This window comes from Microcaecilia unicolor, chromosome 13 (assembly GCF_901765095.1).
Source record: "Microcaecilia unicolor chromosome 13, aMicUni1.1, whole genome shotgun sequence".
Classification (NCBI taxonomy): domain Eukaryota; kingdom Metazoa; phylum Chordata; class Amphibia; order Gymnophiona; family Siphonopidae; genus Microcaecilia; species Microcaecilia unicolor.
In genome coordinates this window covers 100,733,913-100,761,224 of record NC_044043.1, presented here as the reverse complement: position 1 = coordinate 100,761,224, position 27,312 = coordinate 100,733,913, and the positions used below count along the sequence as shown (strand labels likewise).

General features: G+C 43.7%; 1 protein-coding gene across 1 annotated transcript; it reads right to left on the bottom strand.

Annotated features, from left to right (window-relative positions):
• On the bottom strand, positions 1-27,312 carry NECAP2 (NECAP endocytosis associated 2). The gene is made up of 9 exons (XM_030222278.1): positions 27,202-27,312; positions 20,280-20,380; positions 16,530-16,634; positions 15,777-15,858; positions 13,953-14,061; positions 4,291-4,462; positions 3,993-4,080; positions 971-3,608; positions 1-608 (listed from the first exon to the last, which is right to left on the bottom strand). Exons 1-8 carry the CDS (start codon positions 27,291-27,293, stop codon positions 3,560-3,562), a joined length of 798 nt encoding a protein of 265 aa, XP_030078138.1. The 5' UTR covers positions 27,294-27,312; the 3' UTR covers positions 1-608; positions 971-3,559.

Genomic DNA, 27,312 nt, shown 5'->3' with positions numbered 1-27,312 from the left:
TGATCAAAGTAACTTTATTCACCTTTAATATAATTTTTTTCATCTTATGAATGAGTGTCCCTTACTCCCCCCCCCCTTAAAATAAGTGCCTCGTAAATAAGAACTCAAAGATCATAATTACTGAGCTGCAATCTCTCCTTTTCCCAACACACAGAATCAGCAAAACCAACAACATCGAAATGCAAAAAAACATCATCCAGATACAAAGCAGAATCCTAGAAAATAAATAAAGCTTAAAAAAACAAATAATGAAAGAGACGCAAGTCCAGTTGTTGAAAGAGTAAAGCATTTCTTTGATTAAGAGCATGTAAAAAACTGAGGAACTTCACAAAGTGTTCTCCACCCTTGGCAACTTGCTCATTCACCTCAACATCCAGCCACGGATGGGAAGGCGGCAGTATATGGTGAAAGACCATCCAACTGTCTCCAAACGCATAAGACAACACTTCTCTTAACTGAGATGCATTATCACTATTTAACTACACGTAATTCATGCAGTGATAAAATGCTACAGAAGTGCTCATTGCTAACCTAAAAATCATTAATTAGTGCTCCGTCACTATGGGCACAATCCAGAGCTGCATTTAAAAAAAAAAAAAACTATATACCTAAAAACTGAATGAAAACGAAAAAGTGAGGACAGATGTTGAGGAAATTCAAAAAAACGGCAATACACAGAATTGACGTCATTTCTGTGTATTGCCGTTGAGGCACTCCATAGTTGATCGCTCAATTTCTGAGTTTGAAGGAAGTCCCATTACCATATTTTCTGTTTGTCTATAATTGAACGACGACCGAAAAAGAATTGTTTGACCCCTGATGCAGGCTTTGATGCCGAAACACGGCCGTGTCGGGTCATCATCTGATTATTAATAACGTTTTTGGATTTCCTGAACATCTGTCCTCACTTTTTCGTTTTCATTGTCTTTGATCAGCGTGAGGATTTTCCTCTCTGCTTTTTGTTGCTTACCTAAAAACTGACCCAGAGCTCAAGACAGCATCATGGGATCTCTCTAGCTGCCATGCAGTTTCTGTCCATCTCATCCAGCCCTCACCCCTTTGGTGTTAAAGGTCAGGCACCTGCCGTCATTCACTATGTTACTATGTTATGTTACGCTGGAAATTGCTGTCACTGTAGGAACAGTGCTGCCCTCCCAAGGAATCAGAAACTATACTAACTCTTTGCCTTCTGGCCTGGCTCCAAACCCCTTACTGTTAATTGAAAAAAGAGCATTTTACCTCTCCATGAATCATACGTTAACACATCTTTGCTAACACACTACCTCCCTTTTCAGGCTATAAGGTAACTGACCTTAACCATGCCATTAATTTGAAGAACTAAATCTCATACTAGGAAAAATGAAGCACATTTATCTGTGTTCAAAATGAAAATTAAAGTGTACAAAGTGAGACCTGAGCAAAAGGAATGTCAGAAACACTTCTATATACATTTATTTTAAAGTGATCACACACCATCCTGAGCTCCACTGCGGCACATGGCATAGTCTTATCCTGATATATAACTTTGCAGAGCTTTAGAAAGTGAGCGACTTGCAATAAATCAGAGCGATTATTAAAAAAAGGCACTTAAGAGGATTGAGACAGGACAGGTGAAAGTGCTGCTGGCAATTTGTGGAGGGCAGAGGGATGTTAGAAGGCAGACTGGATTTCTGGGAGCAAAAGCAGGTATCAAAGTGAATCTGAAAATCACGAGCTAAAGCCATTTCTTTTCGTTGTAGACAAAGGAAACAAGTGCACAGATTCTTCTGTGCGCTGACCACAAGACCAGCAGCCTAGGTGTAAACCAGTACACACACAATCCTACAGGAAAACACGGAGGCAAATGCTGCCAGATTTTCAAATTCAAACACTTGATCAAATGAAGAGAAATCTCAGATGGACGCCTGAAAGACCACTCACTTTCAACCCATGAATGACAGCAGCTCTGTGCAAATATGTAGAAATTACAGCTGTACCGAACAGCATCACTATTCGGCCAAACACAAATAATGGGCACTCAGCTTAAACATAACAAACGTATTGTGCTGTGATTTGTTACTGTCAGATCTTTTGGCTTAATAAAGATAATTTAAATATAAAAGAAGCAACATGAAATCAGAGATCAAGTGTTTATTTCAGTAGGATTTAGAACAGTAGAGCCCCGGATTATTCGTATTCAAATTTAAATTGCTATTCTGCTGAACACGAATAATGTATTTGGGGCATTATACGGGGACAAATCCAATCAAATATGAATAATCGGTACAGCCCTAGTAGAAATGATCGAAATACTTGTCACAGGATAGGCTCAGCTGCATTTCAGTTCCCAGACCAGCCAGGGTAGGAAAGCTGCATGGGCCCAATCATTGCCCCCCCGCCCCCGGTGAGGGAAGGCACCCCAGCCATTACTTGCGTGACACCTATGGTCCATTCTAGGCAAGTGTCAGTCTGGTTCTAACTGAGCTGGACACCAAAATATGCAGGAGAGAAAAAAAAAAACTTATCACAATGAGATTGAAACAAGTGCAGTTTTCAGTCCACAGTTGTCCCTGCAATCACAACAGTTTAGTAGCTTAAGAACTTCTCTGAAGCAGTGAGAGGGGACAATAATTTCAATGGTGCAAGTCCATTGCCTTTCATCGTCTTACTTTCTCTTCCTTAATGGAACGTGAAAGAACAGGCCATTCTCCTGCCACCACACACACTAACCTACTCCAAAGAGCAGGCAAAGTCGCAGCATTTCTAGTGCATGCATACTCCCTGTCAGAATTCTATTTGACATTGCACGGATTAATATGTTTGTAAGAAGAAATCATGTATTAAAAAGACTTAAGACACATTGGCAGCATCAAATTCTACTTCTCCTGAATTCTTAAATAGAGCTTGTAAGCCTATCCCACTCACATACGCGCACACACACACAGAAGTAAACGCGCAGTCCCACCTCCTCTGTCAGCACGCACACGTTCTTTAAAATGCTGTTCTAAGTAAGGGGTGGGCAACCTCAGTCCTCGAGGGTCACAAAAGTCAGCTTTTTAAGATTTCCACAATCAAAATGCATGAAATCTATTTTCATACAATGGAAGCAGTACATGCAAATTAATCTCACTGTGGACATCTTGAAAACCTGGCTAGGTTGTGGCCCTCAAGGAGTGTGGCTCTCCACCCCTGTTCTAAGTACAGCTCCGTATCCTGTGTCTCACTCAACCTCTCACTCTTTGTATGTATACTTCTGGAGAAAGCTGCCCTGAGAGAGACCTTCCGGGGTCCTCCAGTGTCCAGGGACAGAGAGAGGAGATGGCAACACAGAACGAGGGAGCGGAAGGAAAAAAAACCTTCAAGAGAAGTGTGCGTTGACCTAGTACAAAAAACAAAACACCTCCCTCCTTCATTCAATGCACAGGCTTTCCCTCCTGCAGCCCTGCCCTTGGTCTTTGTTAATGCCCACAAATGTTAAGCAAAGGTTTGGTGAGGCGATCAAGAGTCCTCCATTGGTCCACGATGAAGAGACAGCCCCTTCTTTTTCCTGAGCATTACATGGGAAAGGCTTCATGTCGTCTCAGAACTGCACCCAGCCAGTATTCTGCTGAGCCTGACCAGAAGCAGACCTGCAGAGAGAAAAGGTGAGGCCATAAAAAGCACAATGTCTCCCACTGCCAGGAGCCGACAGAGCTGCTTCTGCAAAGACCCTTCCTCAGCCCAGCAGCAATGATTTCTGGCCCTACATTCTGCTAAACAGTGTACATGTCACACTGTGGAGGAAGACAGACAACTAGCATTATGCCTTTGCATTAATCGGGGAGGTGCTAGAAAGATAAAAATTTTAAAAAGCACTAATTCTCAGACACTGCTAACGAAAGCTGCTTGGCTATTTCTACCATTTCTACCTGGTTCTGAATAAGGGAGAGCGAGTAAAAGCATCTGGAATAGAAAAAAAAAAATAACTGAAACCCAGTGGTTCAGTATCACATCAGGCAAGGAGCTGTTCTCACCCTGAAGCATTAGCAAAGTCCCCCCAGATATCTGATGCGGAACTGCTGCTGAACTCCGATGACGGGCTGCCAAAATCAAGCAGATAACCTGCAAAGAACAAAACAACAAACACCAAGGTGTCAACCTCTTCAGAAGGCTGCAAGCAAACGCGAGAGCTCCGGGTGTCCTACCCAGCTGAAGAGGTGGAGATGCAGGTCTTGTACAGTGAAGGGACTGTGTGATTAGCACAGAAAGGCGGTTTTCCTACGACACTCATTCAAGACACAGGTCACACGAGATCTCAGAATGACAACAGACCTGCGTGATTGACACCTGCAGGCTTGGACAACACTGCTGCTGCTGCTGCTGGGGGAGGCAGATGGACAGGAGTTTTGGCTCCAGGGGGAGGAGGAAGAAGACTCATTCCCCCAGTGCTTGCTGCCTTAGGCTTTGCAACATCGGCTGTTCCTCCTTCCTTTTTCTTCATATTCTGCAGGCAGAAAACAGAAATAACTATTAAATATGCTGGAATTAAAGCCCTGAAAGCAGATGATCAGCAAAACTTGCAGCATGGAAATCACTACTACTACTACTACTATTTAGCATTTCTATAGCGCTACAAGGCATACGCAGCGCTGCACAAACATAGAAGAAAGACAGTCCCTGCTCAAAGAGCTTACAATCTAATAGACAAAAAATAAATAAAGTAAGCAAATCAAATCAATTAATGTGAACGGGAAGGAAGAGAGGAGGGTAGGTGGAGGCGAGTGGTTACAAGTGGTTACGAGTCAAAAGCAATGTTAAAGAGGTGGGCTTTCAGTCTAGATTTAAAGGTGGCCAAGGATGGGGCAAGACATAGGGGCTCAGGAAGTTTATTCCAGGCGTAGGGTGCAGCGAGACAGAAGGCGCAAAGTCTGGAGTTGGCAGTAGTGGAGAAGGGAACAGATAAGAAGGATTTATCCATGGAGCGGAGTGCACGGGAAGGGGTGTAGGGAAGGACGAGTGTGGAGAGATACTGGCGAGCAGCAGAGTGAATACATTTATAGGTTAGTAGAAGAAGTTTGAACAGGATGCGAAAACGGATAGGGAGCCAGTGAAGGGTCTTGAGGAGAGGGGTAGTATGAGTAAAGCGACCCTGGCGGAAGATGAGACGGGCAGCAGAGTTTTGAACCGACTGGAGAGGGGAGAGGTGACTAAGTGGGAGGCCAGCAAGAAGCAGATTGCAGTAGTCTAAACGAGAGGTGACAAGGGTGTGGATGAGGGTTTTGGTAGAGTGCTCGGAAAGAAAGGGGCGGATTTTACGGATGTTGTCAAGAAAGAAACGACAGGTCTTGGCGGTCTGCTGGATATGAGCAGAGAAGGAGAGAGAAGAGTCAAAGATGACGCCAAGGTTTTGAGCTGAGGAGACAGGGAGAATGAGAGAGCCATCAACAGAAATAGAAAACGGGGGGAGCGGGGAGGTGGGTTTGGGGGGGAAAATGAGAAGCTCGGTTTTGGTCATATTTAATTTCAGGTGGCGTTGAGACATCCAGGCAGCAATGTCAGACAAGCACGCTGAAACTTTGGTTTGGATGCAAGGTGAGATATCAGGGGTAGAAAGGTAGATTTGGGAGTCATCAGCATAGAGGTGGTAGGAAAAGCCATGGGATGAGATTAATGAACCAAGGGAAGAAGTGTAGATAGAAAAGAGGAGGGGACCAAGAACAGAACCCTGAGGTACGCCGACAGGCAGAGGGATAGAAGTAGAAGAGGATCCACCAGAGTGAACACTAAAGGTGCGGAGGGAGAGGTAGGAAGAGAACCAGGAAAGGACAGAGCCCTGGAATCCAAGTGAGGACAGGGTATGCTGTGATCGACAGTGTCAAAAGCAGCGGAAAGATCAAGAAGAATGAGGATGGAATATTGACCTCTGGATTTAGCCAGTAATAGGTTCAGATTTCAAGAAATGATTCCTAACACACTGCTGAAACTGGAGGAGATGATGCACTGCTGGGGGCTCAGACCTGGTGCTGATGCCTGCAGGTTGACATTATGGTGGGAGAGGGGGCTGAGAGACCTCCCATTGACATTGCCTGGTTACACCAAGGTGGGGGAGAGTACTGCAGGTTAGGGCCTCACCCCCCCCCCTCCCCGCTGATATTGCTGCAGGGTTTGGGGCTCAGACCCCCCCCCTCCCTCCACTGACATTGCCTGGCAGCAATAGAATAGGTATTACACTATGATGCACCCAAAGTCATAGCAATGCACTACAGGGAGTCGGAGGCAGGGGGAGCATTAGGCATTGATTTGAACCTTCTGTAGTTTACATTGACTGTTCAAAGCTTTGATTTTCAGCCAGCTGGACTATTGCAACATGCTGTTGGTAGGCTGTTCATGATTAATTTTGAAGAAGCTGCAAAGCATACAAAATATAGCAGTTGGTTTTAGGCAGACTTCCTATTTTTTCCCCTGGACTCCTCAGAATGATTGACATGTGTGTCTTACCCTCCCTTCTTTTTCTATTTTACAATATTGGAAATCCTTTCATTTTCTGAGTTTATTATTGTAAACTGATCTAATTTGTGTTAAAAATGAGCAAATGTTTAATAAACGATAAACGACAGAATTATCCACTTGTTAAAGCTCATTGGCTTCCCATCCAAGCAAGGCTGTATTTTAAGCAGAGATGGATAGTAACAAGGTAATTGTACTTCCTTACAATACTCAAGTACAATTTTCAGCACTTTTACTTGCAATGAGTTACAAATAATCAGACGTTTGTACTTTGTAACAAAGTAAAAAAAAAAAAAAGTATTTTCCCTGTCTCTGCTTGAACACGATTGGATACATTGGGAACAGGGACTGAAGTATCCAATCAGGTTCAAGCGGAGGCAAGGAAAATAAAAGGCAGTCTAGTGGCCTCTTCAGGGCAAGAAAGAATCCCACTCTCTCCTGCACGCTGCCGCTGCTCTCCTCAATATGCTGCGCATTCAAAATGGCTGCCGAGAGTTCAACTGGCAGTCTCTTGAGGCTGCCGCTTAAAGTCTCGGCAGCCATATTGAAAAAGCGGCAGTATCACAGAGAGCAGCAGCAAAGGGCAGGAGTGGGTTTCTTTTCTGCCCAAAAAGAGTCCACTACAGAGTGTGTAAAGCGAAGATACTTAACAGTAGAGGGTATTCTCCGAGGACAACAGGCCTTAAATTCTCACAAGTGGGTAATGCAGCCCAGTGTTGCCCAGTCTGGGCTTTATAACAAGCTTTAAGAGCTTTCTGGAGCGCGACACGCTCCACCGCACAGGTGCCTTCCCGCCTGCTGCAGTTACCGCAGTTAAATACTACAGCAAGAAAAATAAAAATAGGAGACAACTCCAAGGGGAGGTGGGAGGGTTTGTGAGAATATAAGGCCTGCTGTTCTCGAAGAATACCTGTTACAGGTAAGTAACTTCGCTTTCTCTGAGGACAAGCAGGACATTAATTCTCACAAGTGGGGAATCCCTAGCATCCAGGCTCACCAAAAACAACAAACTTTGGTCAATTGGGCCTCGCAACAGTGAGGACATTAACTCAGATTAACCTGAAACTATGTACAACTGAGTGAGAGTGCAGCCTGGAGCAGAATAAAACGGGCCTGGGGGGTGGAGTTGGATTGTAGACCCCAAACAGATTTTGCAACACTGTCTGTCCAAACTGACTATCGCGTCGGCTATCTGCTCAGGGCAGTAATGAGATGTGAATGTGTGGACTGAAGACCATGTCACAGATCTGCAAATTTCTTCAATGGAGGCTGACCGCAAGTGGGCTACTGATGCAGCCATGGTTCTGACATTGTGAGCCTTGACATGACCCTCCAGTGTCAGCCCAGCCTGGGCATATGAAAGAAATGCAATCTGTCAGCCAATTAGAGATTGTGCATTTCCTGATGGCTACCCCCATCCTGTTGTGATCAAAAGAAACAAAAAGTTGGGCAGACTGTCTGTGGGGCCTTGTCTGCTCCATGTAGTAGGCCAATGCTCGCTTGCAGTCCAAGGTGTGCAAGGTGCTCTCGTCAGGATGGGCATGAGATCCAGGAAAGAATGTTGGCAAGACAATCGAATGGTTCAGATGGAACTCTGATACAACCTTTGGTAGGCACATAGGTTTTGTGCAGAGGACTACTCTGTTGTAATGAAACTTAGTGTAAGGTGCATCTACTACTAGAGCTTGGAGCTCACTGACCCTACAAGCTGAAATAACAGCCACCAAGAAAATGACCTTCCAGGTCAAGTACTTCAGATAGCAGGAATTCAGTGGCTCAAAAGGAGCTCTCATCAGCTGGGTGAGAACAACATTGAGGTCCCATGACACAGGTGAAGGTTTGACAGGGGGCTTTGACAAAATCAAACCTCTCATGAAGCGAACTAGAAGCTATCCAGAGATGGGCTTACCCTCTACACGTTGATGATAAGCACTAATTGCACTGAGGTGAACCCTTATGGAGTTGGTCTTGAGACCAGACTCGGAAAGGTGCAGAAGGTATTCAAGAAGGGACTGTGTAGGGCAGTACACGAGATCTAGGGCCTTGCCCTCACACCTGATGGCAAACCTCCTCCATTTGAAAGAATAACACCTCTTACTGGAATCTTTCCTTTTGAGGAAAAGCTAAAGTGGCTAGGGCTCTTCAGCTTGGAGAAGAGACAGCTGAGGGGAGCTATGATAGAGGTCTATAAAATAATGAGTGGAGTGGAACAGGTAGACATGAATCGCTTGTTTACTCTTTCCAAAAATACAAATAGTAAATTTAAAATGACTCAGAGAAAATATTTCTTTTGGAATTTGGTGCCAGAGAATGTAGTAAAAGCAGTTAACAGCGGGGTTTAAAAAGGGTTTGGATAGCTTCCTCAAAGAAAAGTCCATAAGCCATTATTAAAGTGACTTGGAGAAAATCTACTGCTTATTTCTAGCACAAGCAGCATAAAATGTATTGTACTGTTTTAGGATCTTGCTAGGTACTTGTAACCTGGATTGGCCACTGTTGGAAACAGGATGCTGGGCTTGATGGACCTTCGATCTGTCCCAGTATGGCAAATTATAGGCTATCAACATGAGGGCCAGAGACTGAAGGTTGGGATGTACAAGAGATCCCTCATTCTGCGTGAGGAGGGCTGGAAAACACTCCAATCTGCATGGTTCTTCAGAAGAAGAGGGAACCAGATCTGCCAAGGCCATGAAAGCGCAATTAAGATCATGGTCCCGTGGTCTTACTTGAGTTCAGCAGAGTCTTCCCCAAAAGAGGAATGGGAGGATACGCATATAGCAGACCTGTCCCACCCCAATGCAGGAGGAAAGAATCTGACACTAGTCTGTCGTGGGCCAGAAGTCTGGAACAGAATTGAGGGACTTTGTGATTCAGTTGAGAGGCAGAGATCCACTGAGGGGGTGCCCTACGCTCGGAAGATCTCACGAGCAATGCCCATATTGAGAGACCACTCGTGTGGTTGCATGACCCTGCTTAGTCTGTTGGCCAGATTGTTGTTTTTGCCCGCCAGATAAGTGGCCTGAAGGAACATGCAGTGTTGGCGAGCCCATCGCCACATCCGGACGGTACTCCTGACACAGATGGCATGATACGGTGCCCCCCCCCCCCCCCGGCTTGAGGATGTAATACATTGCAACCTGGTTGTCCGTTTGAATCAGCACAATTTGATTTGACAGCCGATCTCTGAAGGCCTTTAGAGCGTTCAGATTGCCCGGAGCTCCAGAAGGTTGATCTGAAGACCTGTTTCCTGGAGGGACCATGCCCTGAGTGTGCAGCCCATCTACATGAGCTCTCCAACCCAGCAGTGATGAATCTATTGTCAGCACTTTTTGAGGCTGAGAAACTTGGAATGGAAGTCCCAGGTCAAATTGGATCTAACAGTCCACTAGAGCAGAGGTTGAACAAGGTCTGGAGACACTCGGATGACATCTTCTAGCTCTCCCGTAGCCTGGTACCACTGGGACATGAGAGCCTGCGCATTACTAGACTTTGATTGGAGATCCTGGAAGCCACATCAAAGGTGTCAGGCGTCCCTTGCCAATAACTTTCAACATGCCTTCTGCTGCCTGGTCAGCTGGCGCACTGGCTCGGCCTACTCCGGTGGGAGAGACTTCGCCAAGTCCATCAGCTTGCGCACAGAGTCCCGCAAGTAGACACTCGTGAAGAGCTGGTAAGATTGTATACAAGACATGTGCATTGAGGCCTGGAACATCTTCCTCCCAAAAGAGTCCAAGGTTCTAGATTCTCTGCCTGGGGGTGCCGAGGCATAGTCTCTAGAATTCCTGGCTCTTTTGAGAGTGGACTATCAAACCCAGGTGTGATGTGGATCCAATACTGGGTGTCGATCTTCTTGGGCATGACAGGGAACAACAGAGGGGACTCCCAGTTCCTATTGAAAACTTCCTTTGAGTACCATGGAGAGGGACAGTCACAGCCTCCCTAAGAGGAGAGATGTAGTCCAGGACCTCGAACATCTTAACCCAAGGCTCGTCCTCCACTTCCAAATTAAATGGAATAGCATCAACCATTTCCTTCACAAAAGATGGAAATTAAAGGATCTCTGGAGGACAGCTTCTCCTTTCAAGCGGAGGGGAGTGTTCAGAGGGGATGCCATAGAACTCATCCTCCTAAAAGTACCATGAATCCTCTTCTGACTCCCAGAAGCATTCCTCATCAGTGTCAGTCAAACACGTCACAGGAGGGCTGAGACCGAGTCTGCCTCACCTTTGAGGAGCTATGTCCTCGAAAGGGGCGTCGAGGAGTTGGCTCTCCACCTCAACTCCAGTGACGTTTCCTCCACCGACGTCGAAAGGGTACCAGCTTAGGTGGCAGTCGACACTGGGGCTGCACACAGTGCTGGCACTGAAGGCCACACAGCAGACTAAGGGCCAAGCAGGGCCGCAATGGGTTGTATGGTGAGCACAAGCTCCCCCAATACTGATGAACACCGTTGCAGAATGCCATACAGCAGCTCAGGGAGCAAGGTCTGGATACAGTCATCGAGTGCTGACACCGGGAAAGGCTGAGGTGCCAGCTCCAAGACAGGCTGCAGAATTGATGGGGACGAGATGGGAGCCGGGTCCTGGATGCCTGAAGACAGGCACATTAGCATCTCATGGATAGAGAGGGAGCAATCCTCCCAGCACCAACACTTCTCGGGTAACGAATCCCTTGACGCCCCGGAGCTCCCGGGCACCATACGTTAAGGACAACCGATGCTGATGCTTCTTGGCTGTCGCACAAAGCTTGACGTCCATACTCCTCGGTACGGACGAGGCAGCTGGCTTCGAGACAAGTGGAAACCCACTCGACACACTATTGCTCCCAGTGTCAATGGGTCTCAAAGCAGCTATAGGGCCCAACGCTCCAGATGCAGTCTTCGACGTTGATGCCATCACCTCTGACCTCGATGCTGATGTCGAGGACTCTGATCTGGCTCCAAAAAATCCAATCACATTGAGCCTCTCTGGCAACCTGAGTCCTCTCCTTCATCCGAAGACAAAGGACACAGTTGGAAGAACTATGGTTGGGCCCTAAGCACTGAAGACACCCCTCTTTGCCAGAGATTGTCCAACTGCACCGGGAATGGTGCTTAAAGCCACTGGGAACTTTAGTAGTCATGGAAGGGAAAACTTCCAAAGCGATAACAAAAGACAAGATGGTGACTGAAAAAAAGGCAAGGCACCACAGAAACATTCATGAGAAAGACTAACCGGAAAGCAGGCCTAAACACAGCCTAAGACGCAGAAAATAAAAGAAACCTAAAAACGGCAAAAATTAACTAAAAATGTACTGGAAGAAAAAAAAAAAGGAGGGGGGAAAGCCTGAAAAGGCACAGCGAAAAAAAGCTCAAAAACAAGCCAAAAAAAGCCCCAAAAAGAAAAATCTGAATCGGGCAACGAAGAGACACTGGAATCAAAGTGAATAGGAAAATAAATTGTTCAAACAACAAAGGCAGAAAAAAGCATTTTATTCTGAATTTTATATTAATTGTAATTTGACAGTTTTTGTAAGTGCATCTCCGATATCTTGCAATCAGGGGCGTAGCCAGACCTGTTATTGTAGGTGGCTCATCCAAAACTCCCCTTCTTTGGCCTTCATCCCAAATCTGGCATTTGTTTGCAGATTTTGCGTTTGTGTTATTTTGTTACTATCCAATGAGCCATTTGGATAATTTGTTATGTTACTGCTAATCCACAGTAATGATTCTGAGTGGAATTTGAGGCACTGTTTTAATTGCCCCCCCACCCCCCTTCCCCAATATTATACAGCAGTGATTCCCAAATTCTCCCCTCCTTTTGGACCTTCACTCAGTAGTGGCAGTCAGTATGGGGTCTGCGAGTCAGTGAATGCCCATAAGCCCCGTTCCCTCCTCCTCTGGTACTGGGGTTCTCTTCATGCTTTGGATAAGTGGGGGGGAGGAGGGTTAGTAGATGAGGAAGAGGAGTGGGATCCTGCTATTTTGTTTTCATCATCATCTGAGGTTGAGTGAAAAACATTTTTTTATTATTATTTATAAGGTTTCAAAAATATTACATTCACATAAAATAAATGTAGGTAATCAGGCAATACATCCAGAGGAAATAAACTCTATCCATTACATATTCATGGATTTTCAGAAAATGTCATAATTACTTAGTCCACAAAGAAATAGTGATCAAGATACAAGGTAACAATATTCAAGGAAAAGTTAAAGAAAACTTTTATAACAGGTTGAGTGAATTTTTAAGTGTTAACAAGGGTCAAATTATGTACATATTCACTATACAGTACTGCTTGTGAACATATTACATTCTGTGGTCAACTTGTTAAGAATACTTTTTACTTTGCAATAAAAAAGAAGAGCTATACTGTTTTACTTTTACTCAAGTATTATTTTTGGATAAGACTCTCTACTTTTACTTCACTACTTTTGAAGCCAATACTTTTTTGACTCATTTCTGATTTTAAGGTTTGTAAACCATATTCAAAACATTATATGTTTGGCTCCAGAGTACTTGCTGTCATTGTTTACTATCCCTTGTCGGAACACTAGTATGTTAACTACGGAATATTCTGTCTTTACACCTTCCATCTTTTAGGTTAAAAAAAATAATCTTTCAATCCTCATTTTCTTTCACAGGGTCAAACTCTGGAATAATCTTCCGGTTATCCTTATACCAGTGTTTCCCAAGTCCAGTCCTGGAGTTCCCCTTGCCAGTCAGGTTTTCAGGATATCAATAATGAATATGCATGAACTTGATTTGCATACACTGCCTCCATTATATAAAAATCTCTCATATATATTCATTGTGGATATCCTGAAAACCTGACTGGCAAAGGGTACTCCAGGACCGGATTTGGGAAACACTGCCTTAGACTATCTGATGGTCTCTTGCAATTCAGAAAGGTGTTGAAAACATGCTTATTTGAGAAGCTCTTGAATTGATGACATTTTTTTTTTTAAAGTAGCGTCTCACAAATTTAAATGGCTGTTTTAAGGCCTTTAGGAAAGTTCTAAAAATATGATTATTGTACTAGTTTTTAATGTCTGCTATATTTTTCCCAGGTAGGCCTAGTTCTTTTCTTATGTGTAAACCACATAGATCTGATATAGTCAATGCGATATTAAAGTATTTTTTAGTTTAGTTTAGGGAGAGGGACACTGCGATTCTTGGATTCACAGCCAGGGTTGGCACTTCTTCAGAGCAGGCAGGGTTATTTTTTTATTTGGAGAGCAAATCTCAGGTGTCATCACATATCACAGTGTTTAGGTCAAAGAGTGGGGCAGCACCAGCTCAGACAAGATCCCATGTTTTATCCCGTTCGTAGATGTGGGTAACTAAGCTGAAAGTAAAAGGTGAAGTGGCTTAGGCTGCATGACATGGGAGCTTTCAAACAGTCCTCGATGATAACCACTAAAACTGTGAGCCTGAGAATGGTTCATGACAGGAAACTGCTTTGGCTTTTGGGTAACCAGAGCAGACAGTGATGGAATAGAGTCTCACCGCTATATTGATTTTTATCGTCTGGCCTTCTTTGAAGCCAAGGTCCAGCTTGGGCCCTAGATCTGGGTTCTGGGCCTGCTTTGCCATCTCATTCTGCTGTTTCACCCACCTGTAGAAGACAGAGAAAACGTGTTACCAATGAGTCACTGGTACAGTCTAGACAGCAGTTCCCAAACTGGGTCCAACTGCTTACTTGAAAAATCTCTCTCATGCATATTCATAATGGTGATACTGAAAATGGGACTGGCTGGGGGTCTTCTAGGACAGTGTTTCCCAAGTTGGAGTACCCCCTTGCCAGTCAGGTTTTCAGGAAATCCACAATGAATATGCAAGGAAGAGATCTGCATACAATGGAAGCAGTGTATGCAAATCAGTCTAGTGCATATTCATGGAGAATATCCTGAAAACCTGACAAGGGGGTACTCCGACTTGGGAAACACTGTCCTAGAGGACCCCCAGCCAGTCACATTTTCAGTATCTCCATAATGAATATGCCTGAGAGAGATTTTTTTGAGTAAGCAGTTGGACCCATGATGGCAGAAGACTATGGATACAGCCCATGTACAGCCACCTGCCTCCTCCTCTTGCATGTGATGGCAGAGCAGCACAAGTTGAGGAGAGGTGGGAGTATAAATATGTGGTGGTAGGGCAAGACCTTAGGAGAGAGAGAACTGGGGTTCTTGCTGAGAGTTTGGGACACAAAATGGAAGAGAAAATACAGAAAACATGCTGGAGGATAGAGAAAAAGAGAACAGGGAACAGAGTGAGGGGTGGGGGAAGGGTTTCAAAGCTAAGTTGGGGTGAGAAAGCACCTGGACAGTGATATTGTTGGGAAGGGTTAAGCCAGAGGAGGGAGGAGAAGGAATTTCAGGTTTGGGGAAGGAGTCGGGCCTTACGAGGGAATTCTGCAAAGTACAGACAATACTGCAGAATTTCAAAATATTCTTCACAGAATTTTCAAAACACTTGCAGAGTTTTACATTATTTTACGCACAATTCCTCCAGGAGTAGCTAATGGTTGCAATGAAGCTGGCAGACAAATGTAATGGTTACAAAAACAAAACCTAAAATGTAATGGTTACAACTAGACAAGATCACAAGTATAAGGGCTCTGGAATCAGCATGGAAGGAGGACGGTAACCACCTCCTCATTAGTTAACTATTTAACCCCCCTCCCCCCCCCCATTATTTTACATTTTGTATTCAGACTCCAGATGGCAAAGGCAGTCATTCACTGAAAGTAGAGTATCTTACCCCCAACATCACAAAGATTCCAGTACCATGGGATGAGATTTTTGCTGATCTGTTCACTACCTGTTTTAAAACACCAAAAAAGTATTCTACACTCAACAACAGGTCAAAACAAAGTAGGGATGGACGAACGGTCTTCCAGCTGAACCTAATATGAGGATTCTAGGTTAAAATAAAAATATTTATTTGACGCACCAACTATGAAAACACAGTGTCCATTGTAGTGTCAGAAGACTCGACACGGAACCATGTTTAGGTGTGTAAATGCCTGCATCGGATTCATGCGATTATTTTTTGACTATGTGTCTATATGTAGATTGCATGACTCCTGATGCAGGTGTTTACACGCCAAAACACGGCTCCATGTCGAGTCTTCTGACACCACAATGGACACTGTTTTTTCATAGTTCGTGCTTCAAATAAATATTTTTATTTTAACCTAGAAGCCTCGTCTTAGGTTCAACTGGAAGACCATTCGTCCATCTCTACTTTGTTTTGAACCCGAAGATGTGGTGATGCCTGTAAAACCAAGACGCAAAGGCACAGATGAGAAGAAAACAAAAGGAATCTTACTTGAAGTGGTCTTGAAGGGCTACATTGAAGTCAAACGAATCACCTCTGTCCACAAACCCAAGTCCAATGAACGCCCGGCGCCCTGAAAAAGGATTTACATTCTTATACAAAGCAGAGACACTGCAGTATGTCAGTACTCACTATAGTCTGTAACGGAAGATGTAAACTTAGCCTTCCCCCCAACCCACCACTGTACTGGAAGAGCTTAAAGAGCAAAATCAGGTTGGGAGGCTCGGGACCTTCTTCTCCAGGGACCTGGAAACACTCTGCCAGCTCAGCAGCCGTGATATAAACTGCCTTGTAGAAGATCCTTGAATTAGTTCCTGAGTCGGGTCATGTGTGTCCCAGTGATGCAGGAACTCATGGTCATTGTTAAAGGAACTACCTGGTGGGAATCCATGGTACAGGGTTCCGGAAGGAGGCCACGACTAGATTAGAAACAGGGAAGCTACTCAGGCAGGGGAAAAATCTCCAGATAGCTGCAAAGAAACACTCATAAGGCCAGAATCCCAGTACTGGTTCTGACTGAGCTGGAAGATAAAGGAAATGAAGAACTTCCACCTCTACAAAAACAAAACAATACCTAAAAACTCCTGTTTACTACCTCTGCCCATAGCTCCTTGGGAAGGCTGGAGACGGGCGAATAGACAAGAGGAGGGTATGACAGGAAGCAGCTTACGTGCCAATACATCACTCACCCAAACAAGAAAAACAACTGGAAAACTTCCGAAACAAACAAAAATATATACATACCATTTCCATCTTCAATGCAAATGACAAAATATCTGCTGGAGTCGATAACACCCTCCACTGCGATGCCAGGAAACTGTTCCACCGGTGCCTGAGCAAATAGCTCTCCTGAAATAAGAGGGTAATAAAAAGAAATAAAACTAAAGAAAAGAAAGGAAAGGGAAATGGACTAAAAGGAGCAACCACACTACTTTCTCCTGAAATAAGTCGTCAGTTTGAAAGCTGCACCTTCTTCCCACAGAAAGACACTGGAATACAGACTCCACACATAACCAGATCCCACGGCAAGCCAATGCAAAACATTTGCTCAGTACAGACATCCCCCGGACATCATAATAAGCTGGCCGCCATTTTAAACTGAGTGGGTGGTCAGATCATCAAAATGCTAACAGAGTGACTTGAGGGGCCAAGTTACAAGTAGCCATATAATGATTCTGCCTGCGTAACGCAGCAGCACTTACCTTGAATTCGCCTGCGTAAGGCAGCGGCGCTTACCTTGACTCCACCTGCGTAACGCAGCAGCGCATACCTTGATTCCGCTTGCGTAATGCAGCAGTGCTTACCTTGACTCCGCTTGCATAACGCAGCAGCGCTTACCTTGATTCCGCTTGTGTAACACAGCGGCACTTACCTTGATTCCGCCTGCATAGCACAGCAGCGCTGGAGTGGCAGCCTTGGGACTCTATGACTATACTGTCTAAGGCAGACATGAAATACTGCTGTACGTTATCTCTAGAATTTCCACCATCAAATGCTTATGCAAAGTTATCATTAGCCCCATTCTTGGTAAAAAAGGAATTACCAATAAGGTCCTTCCAACAAAATCTCTTCCTGTCAACCAACTGCTGACTGTCCGTGGATTAAAGTCAGCAGCAAAAAATGTTTTTGCTGAGCATAAGCAGATATTAAAAGAGATGCTTCAGGGTTTATAAAATGGGACTCTGACAATCTCTGGGAGACACTGTTTATGACCCCAACTGCCCTGCAAAGTTCCCCCAGCACTAAAAACTACCCCATGCAACTGCCCCGCCACAACCTTGAACTAGCCCCATGGAACTGCCCCCACACACTACTCTGTCAATCACCCCACCCCCAAATACTCACCCCCTGCAACTACCCCACCATCCTGAAAAGTGCCCTCGACCCTGAAACCTACCCCCCTCAACTGCCCCCCTACCTCCAAGCTGTCTTTTCAGCTGCCACACCACGGCAACACCCCCCACAACTGCTCTATTACCCCCAGATATCCCCCCCCCCAGACAAAACACATACACAGCGCGCACACACACAGGGACTATAAAGAATTTGTGGTCCCTAATGAGGTGTATTTTAGTCATTTTCTTTGTTGTTAATTCTACTGTGAAAACTACTGACAGAATTGCACCACCTTGCTGGAGTGGGAAGGTCTCATCTGCTGCCATTTAGCACGTTACGACGTACTTCTTGGCTGTGGTCGCCAATTACTCTCTGTTGTTGTGGGCAGGGTCAGATGAAAGCATTGACAAAACTACACACAGACTTTGCGTCCAAATGTTTACCAGAAGTGGGGGGGGGGGGGGGGGGCATGAGAGATGTACTCAGGACTTGGGAAGTTAAGACTGCTCACCGTCTGCCTTTATTCAGGATTAACGCCCAGAATGTAGAAGGCTGACTAATTTTTATTTTATCTGTTGCATTTGTATCCCACATTTTCCCACCTATGGGTCTGGAATACATCAGAGGTTTCAACCTGCTGCTCTCTATAGCTGGCTCTTATGTGAGTGAGATGCCCTGCCTGCTCCCAGGGTAACTAGCAGCAGATCCAGCCAATGGGAAGCCTGTACTAGGCACAGGAAGGGAGGCAGTCAGGTAATGAGGCCTCCACAAAACATGCTCCAATAGGTTTCTGTGGGAGAAGCAGTTCCAATGGCAGCAGCAATACATAGACACACTGATTCACTGTAACATATTGATAAATATCAATCACAGCTTCCAAATAATTAACTTATGGGCGGATGCATTCCAACTAAAGCTTAACGCAGACAAGACACAATGCCTTATCCTTTCATTGCAATATAACAAGATCAATCATACTAATATTAATACCCCAAACCACATTCTTCCCGTCTCGGACACCTTGAAACTCCTGGGAGTCACAATTGATCGAAATCTTACTCTAGAAAGTCACGCAAAAAATGTAACAAAGAAAATGTTCCATGCGATGTGGAAACTTAAAAGAATCAAACCTTTCTTCCCAAGGGAGGTATTCCGCAATCTGGTGCAATCATTGATGTTAAGCCATTTGGACTTACTGCAATTCCATCTATACCGGAGGTAAAGCACAAATTATTAAGAAACTCCAAACAGCCCAAAACACTGCAGCCAGACTCATATTTGGAAAAGCGAAATACGAAAGCGCTAAACCCCTCAGAAAAAAATTACATTGGCTTCCACTAATAGATTGAATTACATTCAAAACTTACACCCTGGTTCACAAAATTATTAATGGCAAGGCCCCGATATACATGTCAGACCTCATAGACTTACCAGCAAGAAACAAAAAAAATTCATCACGCACATTCTTGAACCTCCATTACCCCAATTGTAAAGGACTTAATTATAAATCAATATATGCATCTAGCTTTTCCTACATCAGCACGCAACCATGGAATGCACTGCCAAATGCCATAAAAACAACGCACAATCTGGCACCCTTCCGGAAATTACTAAAGACTAAATTGTTCAAACAGACTTATCAAAAGGATCCTTCATAAATGACATCAAAACTCAACCAGAACAAGTTAACATTGAACTCTTTTATTCGGTTACTTTAATTTCTTTGTCTTTGCTGAACGTTATACATTACCCTTGATTTCAAATCCCTGACATGAACTGTATATCCATTTACTTCTAATGTACTTCATATTTTCTGTACTTTAATTGCAATAATAATATGAAATGGCGATCGCCATTACGACATAATGTAAGCCACATTGAGCCTGCAAAGAGGTGGGAAAATGTGTGATACAAATGCAGCAAATAAATAAAGGAACTAAACCATTCAAACTGCCTTCCCCTGGTCAGACACACAGATGTAGCTACACACACAAAAAAACTTAAAAAAAAAATAGATCTTCTCCCACTTCACTTGTCAGTATGTGTATAACTGGTCAGATTTTAGCAGTGAGCTTCCTATTACACAGACCAAAGTAACAGCAGGATGGGCTAATCGTGCTCCTTCAGTTTGAACATCTCATCTGTTGTGAGCCAAGTGATATCCTGCAAGTGGACAAACATATGGCTGGCAGCTGGGATATACAAATGGATCACTTGGCTCACAACAGAAACCAGAGGAGCACGACTGGCCCATCCTGCTGACTCAGTTCCTGCTGTTACTTTAGTCTGTGTAATAGGAAGCTCACTGCTAAAATCTGACCAGTTATACCCAAATGTGAACATTTTCACACTCCAGTGCCATCAGCCCCATTGGTCTCTTAAAACCCCTGGCTATCTTTTCAAAAATCATTTTGCAAACCAGGTGCTGCACAATAGAGTTCTTACATCATCTGAAATTATGTGCTTTATATATTAAAAAATAAAAAATCAAGGTGAAAAAGTGTGCAAAACTCAGGCAGCTATTGATGACTGACGTCCAGGCTCCAAGAGAACAGAGATCAGGGTCAGCTGTGGCTACCATCCATCACCTTAGCCCAAGCTGCCCCTTGAGTAATATGCTGTCAAGTTTCTGTAGCCTCAGAGCATAAGTGACATTACCTGAAATTTTATCTTCCAGTTTTATGTAAGCCATCTTCCCCTTTGCGGTGATCCGCAGCCGCCCACTCCATGCTGGCTGCTCCAGCTGCCACTCAGCAGCTCTGTGGGAATAAACACAAACCTTGAATCCCATGTGAACACCATGGTTAAGAGATCTTCAAATTAAAACGGCTATGCTTAATCCACACTTATTTTTTTCAACAACACTTTACAGCACTAGCAATGATGTTTAAAGTACTTAAGTAAAAGTAAAGAAAAATGCATATTTTGTTAAGTAAAAGTAAAAAGTACAATGAAAATTGCATTAAAAATTTACTGAAGTAAAAAAGTGCCTAATATTATACTTTTGAGTAAAAAGTACTGAGACTACAAAATGTGTGTTTGCTTATTAAATACTGCTAAGGGCAGTTGTATCACAGCAGTGAACACAGCAAATTAGCATCAATTAAAATTAAAATCAAATACTTAACAAAATGAAAGGACCGCTGATTGAGAACCTGTGGCACAAGTTGCCAGTGGAAATATCCAAATGACAGCCAACAACGAAGCTCAGAGTCAATTGAAAATCACTGCATTTTGTCAAATAGTGGCAAAATGACAGCACATCATCCCCTCCTCAGCCTTCACCCAATGTCTGCCTGTTAGATCTGGCCCATGAAAGAGCGATTTCCACGGGGGCTGGAGTAGACGGAGCTAAGGGGAAGCTGCAGCTATAGCAGAGGCTCCTGACACACCATGGTCAGACCACCACAAATTAAACCTATCCCTAAAATGGCGAAAAAAAAGGCTCATATCACAAACAAGAACGCACAACCTACACCACAAGAGGCCAAATTGACCCTGCAACATTTTGGCAACAGATCTACATGAACGAATGGATAGCACAAACAGACTCCAAGCACTACCTCCTAAATTGGGACAATAGATGCAGGAGCACATTAGACAAAATTGCACCGTTACAAACAAGAACCTCATGTAGAAACACCTCGGTACCATGGTTTAACGAAGAATTGAAAGAATTAAAAACACAAGCTATGAGACTGAAACGAGCATGGAGAAAAATGAAAGATGAACACACACATAACACATGGAAGCAAACACAAAGAAAATACAAATATACAATAAGACAAACCAAAAGGTCATACTACAAAACCAAAATAGGGCCAGATTACAAAGACACAAATAAACTCTTCCAACTTGTGAATAAATTACTAGACACCACACCAGTTACCACAACCAAAACAGACACCCCATCAGCAGAAAACCTTGCTAAATACTTCAATGAGAAAATTACAAAACTACGACTCACGTTACCACTTAACACCACCGACCACGAAAAATTCACTGAGTGTCTGGACCCAATCCCCGGTGAATATCCAGCAGACCGAACCACGACAAACTTCGATCTACTAACCGACGAAACTGTCACCCAAGCAATCAACAGATTTGCCAAATCCCACTGTAAACTGGACATATGTCCCAACAACCTACTTAAATCCGCCCCTCAACGCTTCATAACAGACCTTACGTCACGCCTAAACTACATGTTACAACGCGGACTCTTCCCTAAGGACAAAGGAAATATACTACTCACTCCAATACCTAAAGATCCAAAACATAAGCAATTGATATAACGAACTACTGCCCAGTAGCCTCCATCCCTCTGGCAGTCAAACTAAAGGAAAGTAAGGTAAGTAAGCAACTCACCGATTACCTAAACAAATTCTCAATACTATATGATTCACAATCAGGATTCTGATCCAAACACAGTACCGAAACAGTACTAATTACTCTCCTAACCAAATTCAAACAAATAACTGCAACTGGCAATAGTGTACTTCTCCTGCAATTCGACATGTCCAGCGCATTCGACATGGTTAGCAACAAAATACTACTGAACATCCTTGAATACTTCGGAATTGGAGGAAGCGTACTCAGATGGATCAATAGCTTCCTAACCGCAAGAACTTATCAAGTGATATCTAACTTGAATACATCACTACCATGGAAACCTGAATGTGGAGTACCTCAAGGATCACCGCTCTCACCAACTCTGTTTAACCTAGTGATGACACCCCCAGCCAAATCATTATCCAACCAAGGCCTCAATCCTTACATTTACGCAGACGATGTCATGATCTATATCCCGTTCAAACACGATCTAATAGAAATCACAAATGAAATCAAACACAGCTTCCAAACAATGAATTCATGGGTGGATGCATTCAAACTAAAGCTCAATGCAGAAAAAACACAGGCATATTTTCAAAGCACTTAGCCTTCCAAAGTTCCACTATGGAACTTTGGAAGGCTAAGTGCTTTGAAAATATGCCTCCAAGTGTCTCATCCTCTCATCACAATATAACACGAATAAACCTACCACTATAAACACCCCAGACTACACACTTCCCGTTTCAAACAGCCTAAAAATTTTCGGAGTTACAATTGACCGAAATCTCACACTAGAGAACCAGGCGAAAAATTAAAAAAAAAAATGTTCCAATCAATGTGGAAGCTCAAAAGAGTAAAACCTTTCTTCCCAAGGAAAATATTCTGCAGCCTGGGACAATCAATGGTGCTAAGCTACCTAGATTACTGCAACGCCATAAGTACATAAGTACATAAGTAGTGCCATACTGGGAAAGACCAAAGGTCCATCTAGCCCAGCATCCTGTCACCGACAGTGGCCAATCCAGGTCAAGGGCACCTGGCACGCTCCCCAAACGTAAAAACATTCCAGACAAGTTATACCTAAAAATGCGGAATTTTTCCAAGTCCATTTAATAGCGGTCTATGGACTTGTCCTTTAGGAATCTATCTAACCCCTTTTTAAACTCCGTCAAGCTAACCGCCCGTACCACGTTCTCCGGCAACGAATTCCAGAGTCTAATTACACGTTGGGTGAAGAAAATTTTCTCCGATTCGTTTTAAATTTACCACACTGTAGCTTCAACTCATGCCCTCTAGTCCTAGTATTTTTGGATAGCGTGAACAGTCGCTTCACATCCACCCGTGAATGTTCCATTCCACTCATTATTTTATACACTTCTATCATATCTCCCCTCAGCCGTCTCTTCTCCAAGCTGAAAAGCCCTAGCCTTCTCAGCCTCTCTTCGTAGGAAAGTCGTCCCATCCCCACTATCATTTTCGTCGCCCTTCGCTGTACCTTTTCCAATTCTACTATATCTTTTTTGAGATACGGAGACCAGTACTGAACACAATACTCCAGGTGCGGTCGCACCATGGAGCGATACAACGGCATTATAACATCCGCACACCTGGACTCCATACCCTTCCTAATAACACCCAACATTCTATTCGCTTTCCTAGCCGCAGCAGCACACTGAGCAGAAGGTTTCAGCGTATCATCGACGACGACACCCAGATCCCTTTCTTGATCCGTAACTCCTAACGCGGATGTAAGGACCAAATCATTTAAAAAACCTCCAAGCCGCCCAAAACACAGCAGCCACTCATATTTGGTAAAACGAAATATATAAGCACTAAACCCCTAAGAGAGAAATTACACTGGCTCCCACTAAAGGAACGAATTGCATTCAAGGTTTGCAACCTGATCCATAAAATCATTTACGGAGAGGCCCCGGTCTATATGCCAGACCCTATAGGCTTACCATCCAGGAACTCAAAAAGAACAGCACGCACATTCCTGAATCTTCATTACCCCAGTTGCAAAGGACTTAAATATAAATCGACATACGCATCCAGCTTCTCATACATAGGCATGCAACTATGGAATGCACTACCAAAGGTCATAAAAACAATGCACGACCTAATAACTTTCCGAAAACTACTGAAAACCAACCTATTCAAAAAGGCATACCACAATGATCTATCCTAACAGTAAACAAGGCAACTCCACCAAAACCAGACAAAATTGATCTCTCTACACTTGACTGATTCATACACTCTGTTACTAATGAACGTCAACGCAACACCACTTTATTTCGCCATAAAGAACTTCTACATTTGATTGTCTAACTGAACCCATACTTCACTCTATCAGCTATGAACTTCAATACAATACCACAATGTAACTCTCATCCCGGAAATGGCGATCATCATTACGGCATACTGTAAGCCACATTGAGCCTGCAAATAGGTGTGAAAATGTGGGATACAAATGCAACAAATAAATAAATAAATGTTATAATGCCTTTTTATCGCTCCATGATGCGACTGCACCTTGAGTACTGTGTGTAATTCTGGTCGCCGCATCTTAAAAAAAGATATAGTGGACTTAGAAAAGGTATAGAGAATGGTGACAAAAATGATAAAGAGGATGGGATGACTTCCCTATGAGGAAAGGCTGAAACAGCTTGGGCTCTTCAGCTTGGAGAAAAGATGGCCGAGGGGAAATATGATAGAGGTCTATAAAATAATAAGTGGAGTGGAATGGATAGACATGAATCGCTTGTTAACTCTTTCCAAAAATACTAGTACCAGGGAACAAGTAATGAAGCTACAAAGCAGTCAATTTAAAATGAATTGGAGAAAATATTTCTTCACTCAGCATATAATTAAACTCTGAATTCATTGCCAGAGAATGTGGTAAAAGCAGTTAGCTTAGAAGGGTTTAAAAAAGGTTTGGCTATCTTCCTAAAAGAAAAGTGCATAAGCCATTATTAAAATGGGAAAATCCACTGCTCATTTCTGGTTAAACAATTGCCACCCCAGAATACAGTTCACACTAACACATTCTGTCACTAAAATTCATTTTCTAGATGTAGAAATCCAATTACAGGACTGAGTATTCCATACTAAAGTATTCAAGAAAGATACGGATAAGAACACAATGTTTTAATACAGTAGCTGCCATCCCACGACATTGCGGGACAGTCTTCCATTCTCGCAACTTTTACGCTATAAGCGGATTTGTTCCTCTGATGTGGATTTTAAAGTACAAGCGCATAAATCCACTAGACATCTGGTAGATCGTAAATATCTTTTACATACAAACTCCAGTATTCATAAATATGAAACAACTTTTATTCGTTCATATACAAGTGACACTGTTATTGCATTTAAAAACATACACTCATACCATCCATTCACCGTTCTCACTCTGTATGCCCATAGATTATAGTAACATGGTTCACTATCATTCACTTGTTGTCTTAATACATTATTTACACATGATGTCCCCCATGAACTATTACATCAACTTAATTCTATGTGTTCACCACACTAACACGCGCCAGGTTTTCCACCTGGTCGCTACATCCACTTGACACGCAAGTGCTGATTATTTAGTCCTCAATGTGAAGCCACTGGTACTCCAATATAACAGTGAATGTTCTTAATCAACCAATGTCCTTTTAACCCCACCCCTCACCTATCCACACCCATCCTGTTAGAATATCAATGATATGCTTTGATGTCCCCATGCATACCTCCGACCCACCCCCATCCTCCCACCCTGTCAGACTGTCATAGTAATGCTTGAATGTTTTCACTTATATACACTGTCAGCTAGCACATTTGCTTATTTCCGATCTGAGGAAGAAGGGCAACCTTCGAAAGCTAATCAAGAAATGTATTAAGTTATGTCCAATAAAAAAGGTATCATCTTATTTTCTTTTCCATGTTTTATTTTGTTTGATTTCTATTGATAACCATTTGGCAGACGCTGAGAAATCGGTGATCAATATATCAAATTCACCGTGGGTGCCTCCTAATCATGTCAGTTCCCAAGAACCGACCAGAATCATGTCGTAAATATCCCCAGAAGACCCTTAAGAAAGCATATACCTGTGCGAAGTATAATGACAGGGACTTGCTGCTTCAATGTAAGAAGCGGGACACATCACCAGATCCAGTCATGACATTCGTCATGCGCTTTGCACCAGGAGGTGAACATGCAGCCCAGATAATTAAACAGCACTGGGACATGTTCAATTCTGGTCGCCACATCTCAAGAAAGATATAGTAGAATTGGAAAAGGTGCAGCGAAGGGTGACTAAAATGATAGCGGGGATGGGACGACTTCCCTATGAAGAAAGACTAAGGAGGCTAGGGCTTTTCAGCTTGGAGAAGAGACAGCTGAGGGGAGACATGATAGAGGTATATAAAATAATGAGTGGAGTGGAACAGGTAGATGTGAAGCGTCTGTTCACGCTTTCCAAAAATACTAGGACTAGGGGGCATGCGATGAAACTACAGTGTAGTAAATTTAAAACAAAATCGGAGAAAATTTTTCTTCACCCAACGCGTAATTAAACTCTGGAATTCGTTGCCGGAGAACGTGGTGAAGGCGGTTAGCTTGGCAGAGTTTAAAAAGGGGTTAGACGGTTTCCTAAAGGCCAAGTCCATAAACCGCTACTAAATGGACTTGGGAAAAATCCACAATTCCGGGAATAACATGTATAGAATGTTTGTATGTTTGGGAAGCTTGCCAGGTGCCCTTGGCCTGGATTGGCTGCTGTCGTGGACAGGATGCTGGGCTCGATGGACCCTTGGTCTTTTCCCAGTATGGCATTACTTATGTACTTATGTGATGAGATCTCAGAATTTTGGGAAGGAAACAAGAAATACGCGTCTACTTTAAGTGCATTAAAAATGTGCTAACGCAAAGTAAGGAAAGAAGAGGGGAAACGAGCTGCTCTGGTGCATGGGAGAGGGGGAAGGGGAACAAAATAACGTTGAAGTTCAGTTGACAGCTAGGTGGGGGGGAGGGGATTGAGTTGCTGAAAGAGAGAAGGGAGGAAGTGAACAGACGAAGGCCCAGCGGTGATGTGGGGGAGGGGAGAGGGGCTAAGCTGCTGCAATGCCCTTCTAGGATGGGGGGGGGAGGGGGAGGTTCCCTGTAGAAGAGGGGAAGAGAGGAAGGTGGGGAGTTGGAGCATCTGGGCGCAGGGGGGAAACGAGAGACATCACCGGCCGGCTCTGTCTCTCTCTCTCTCACCTGTAGCCGCGGTTCGTGGCCCTGGGCGGGATCCGGTACACGTGAACCTCCGGCTTGACGCACAACACCGACTCGTAATCGCTGTCCGCCATCTTCCGCTCAGGTCCCCAC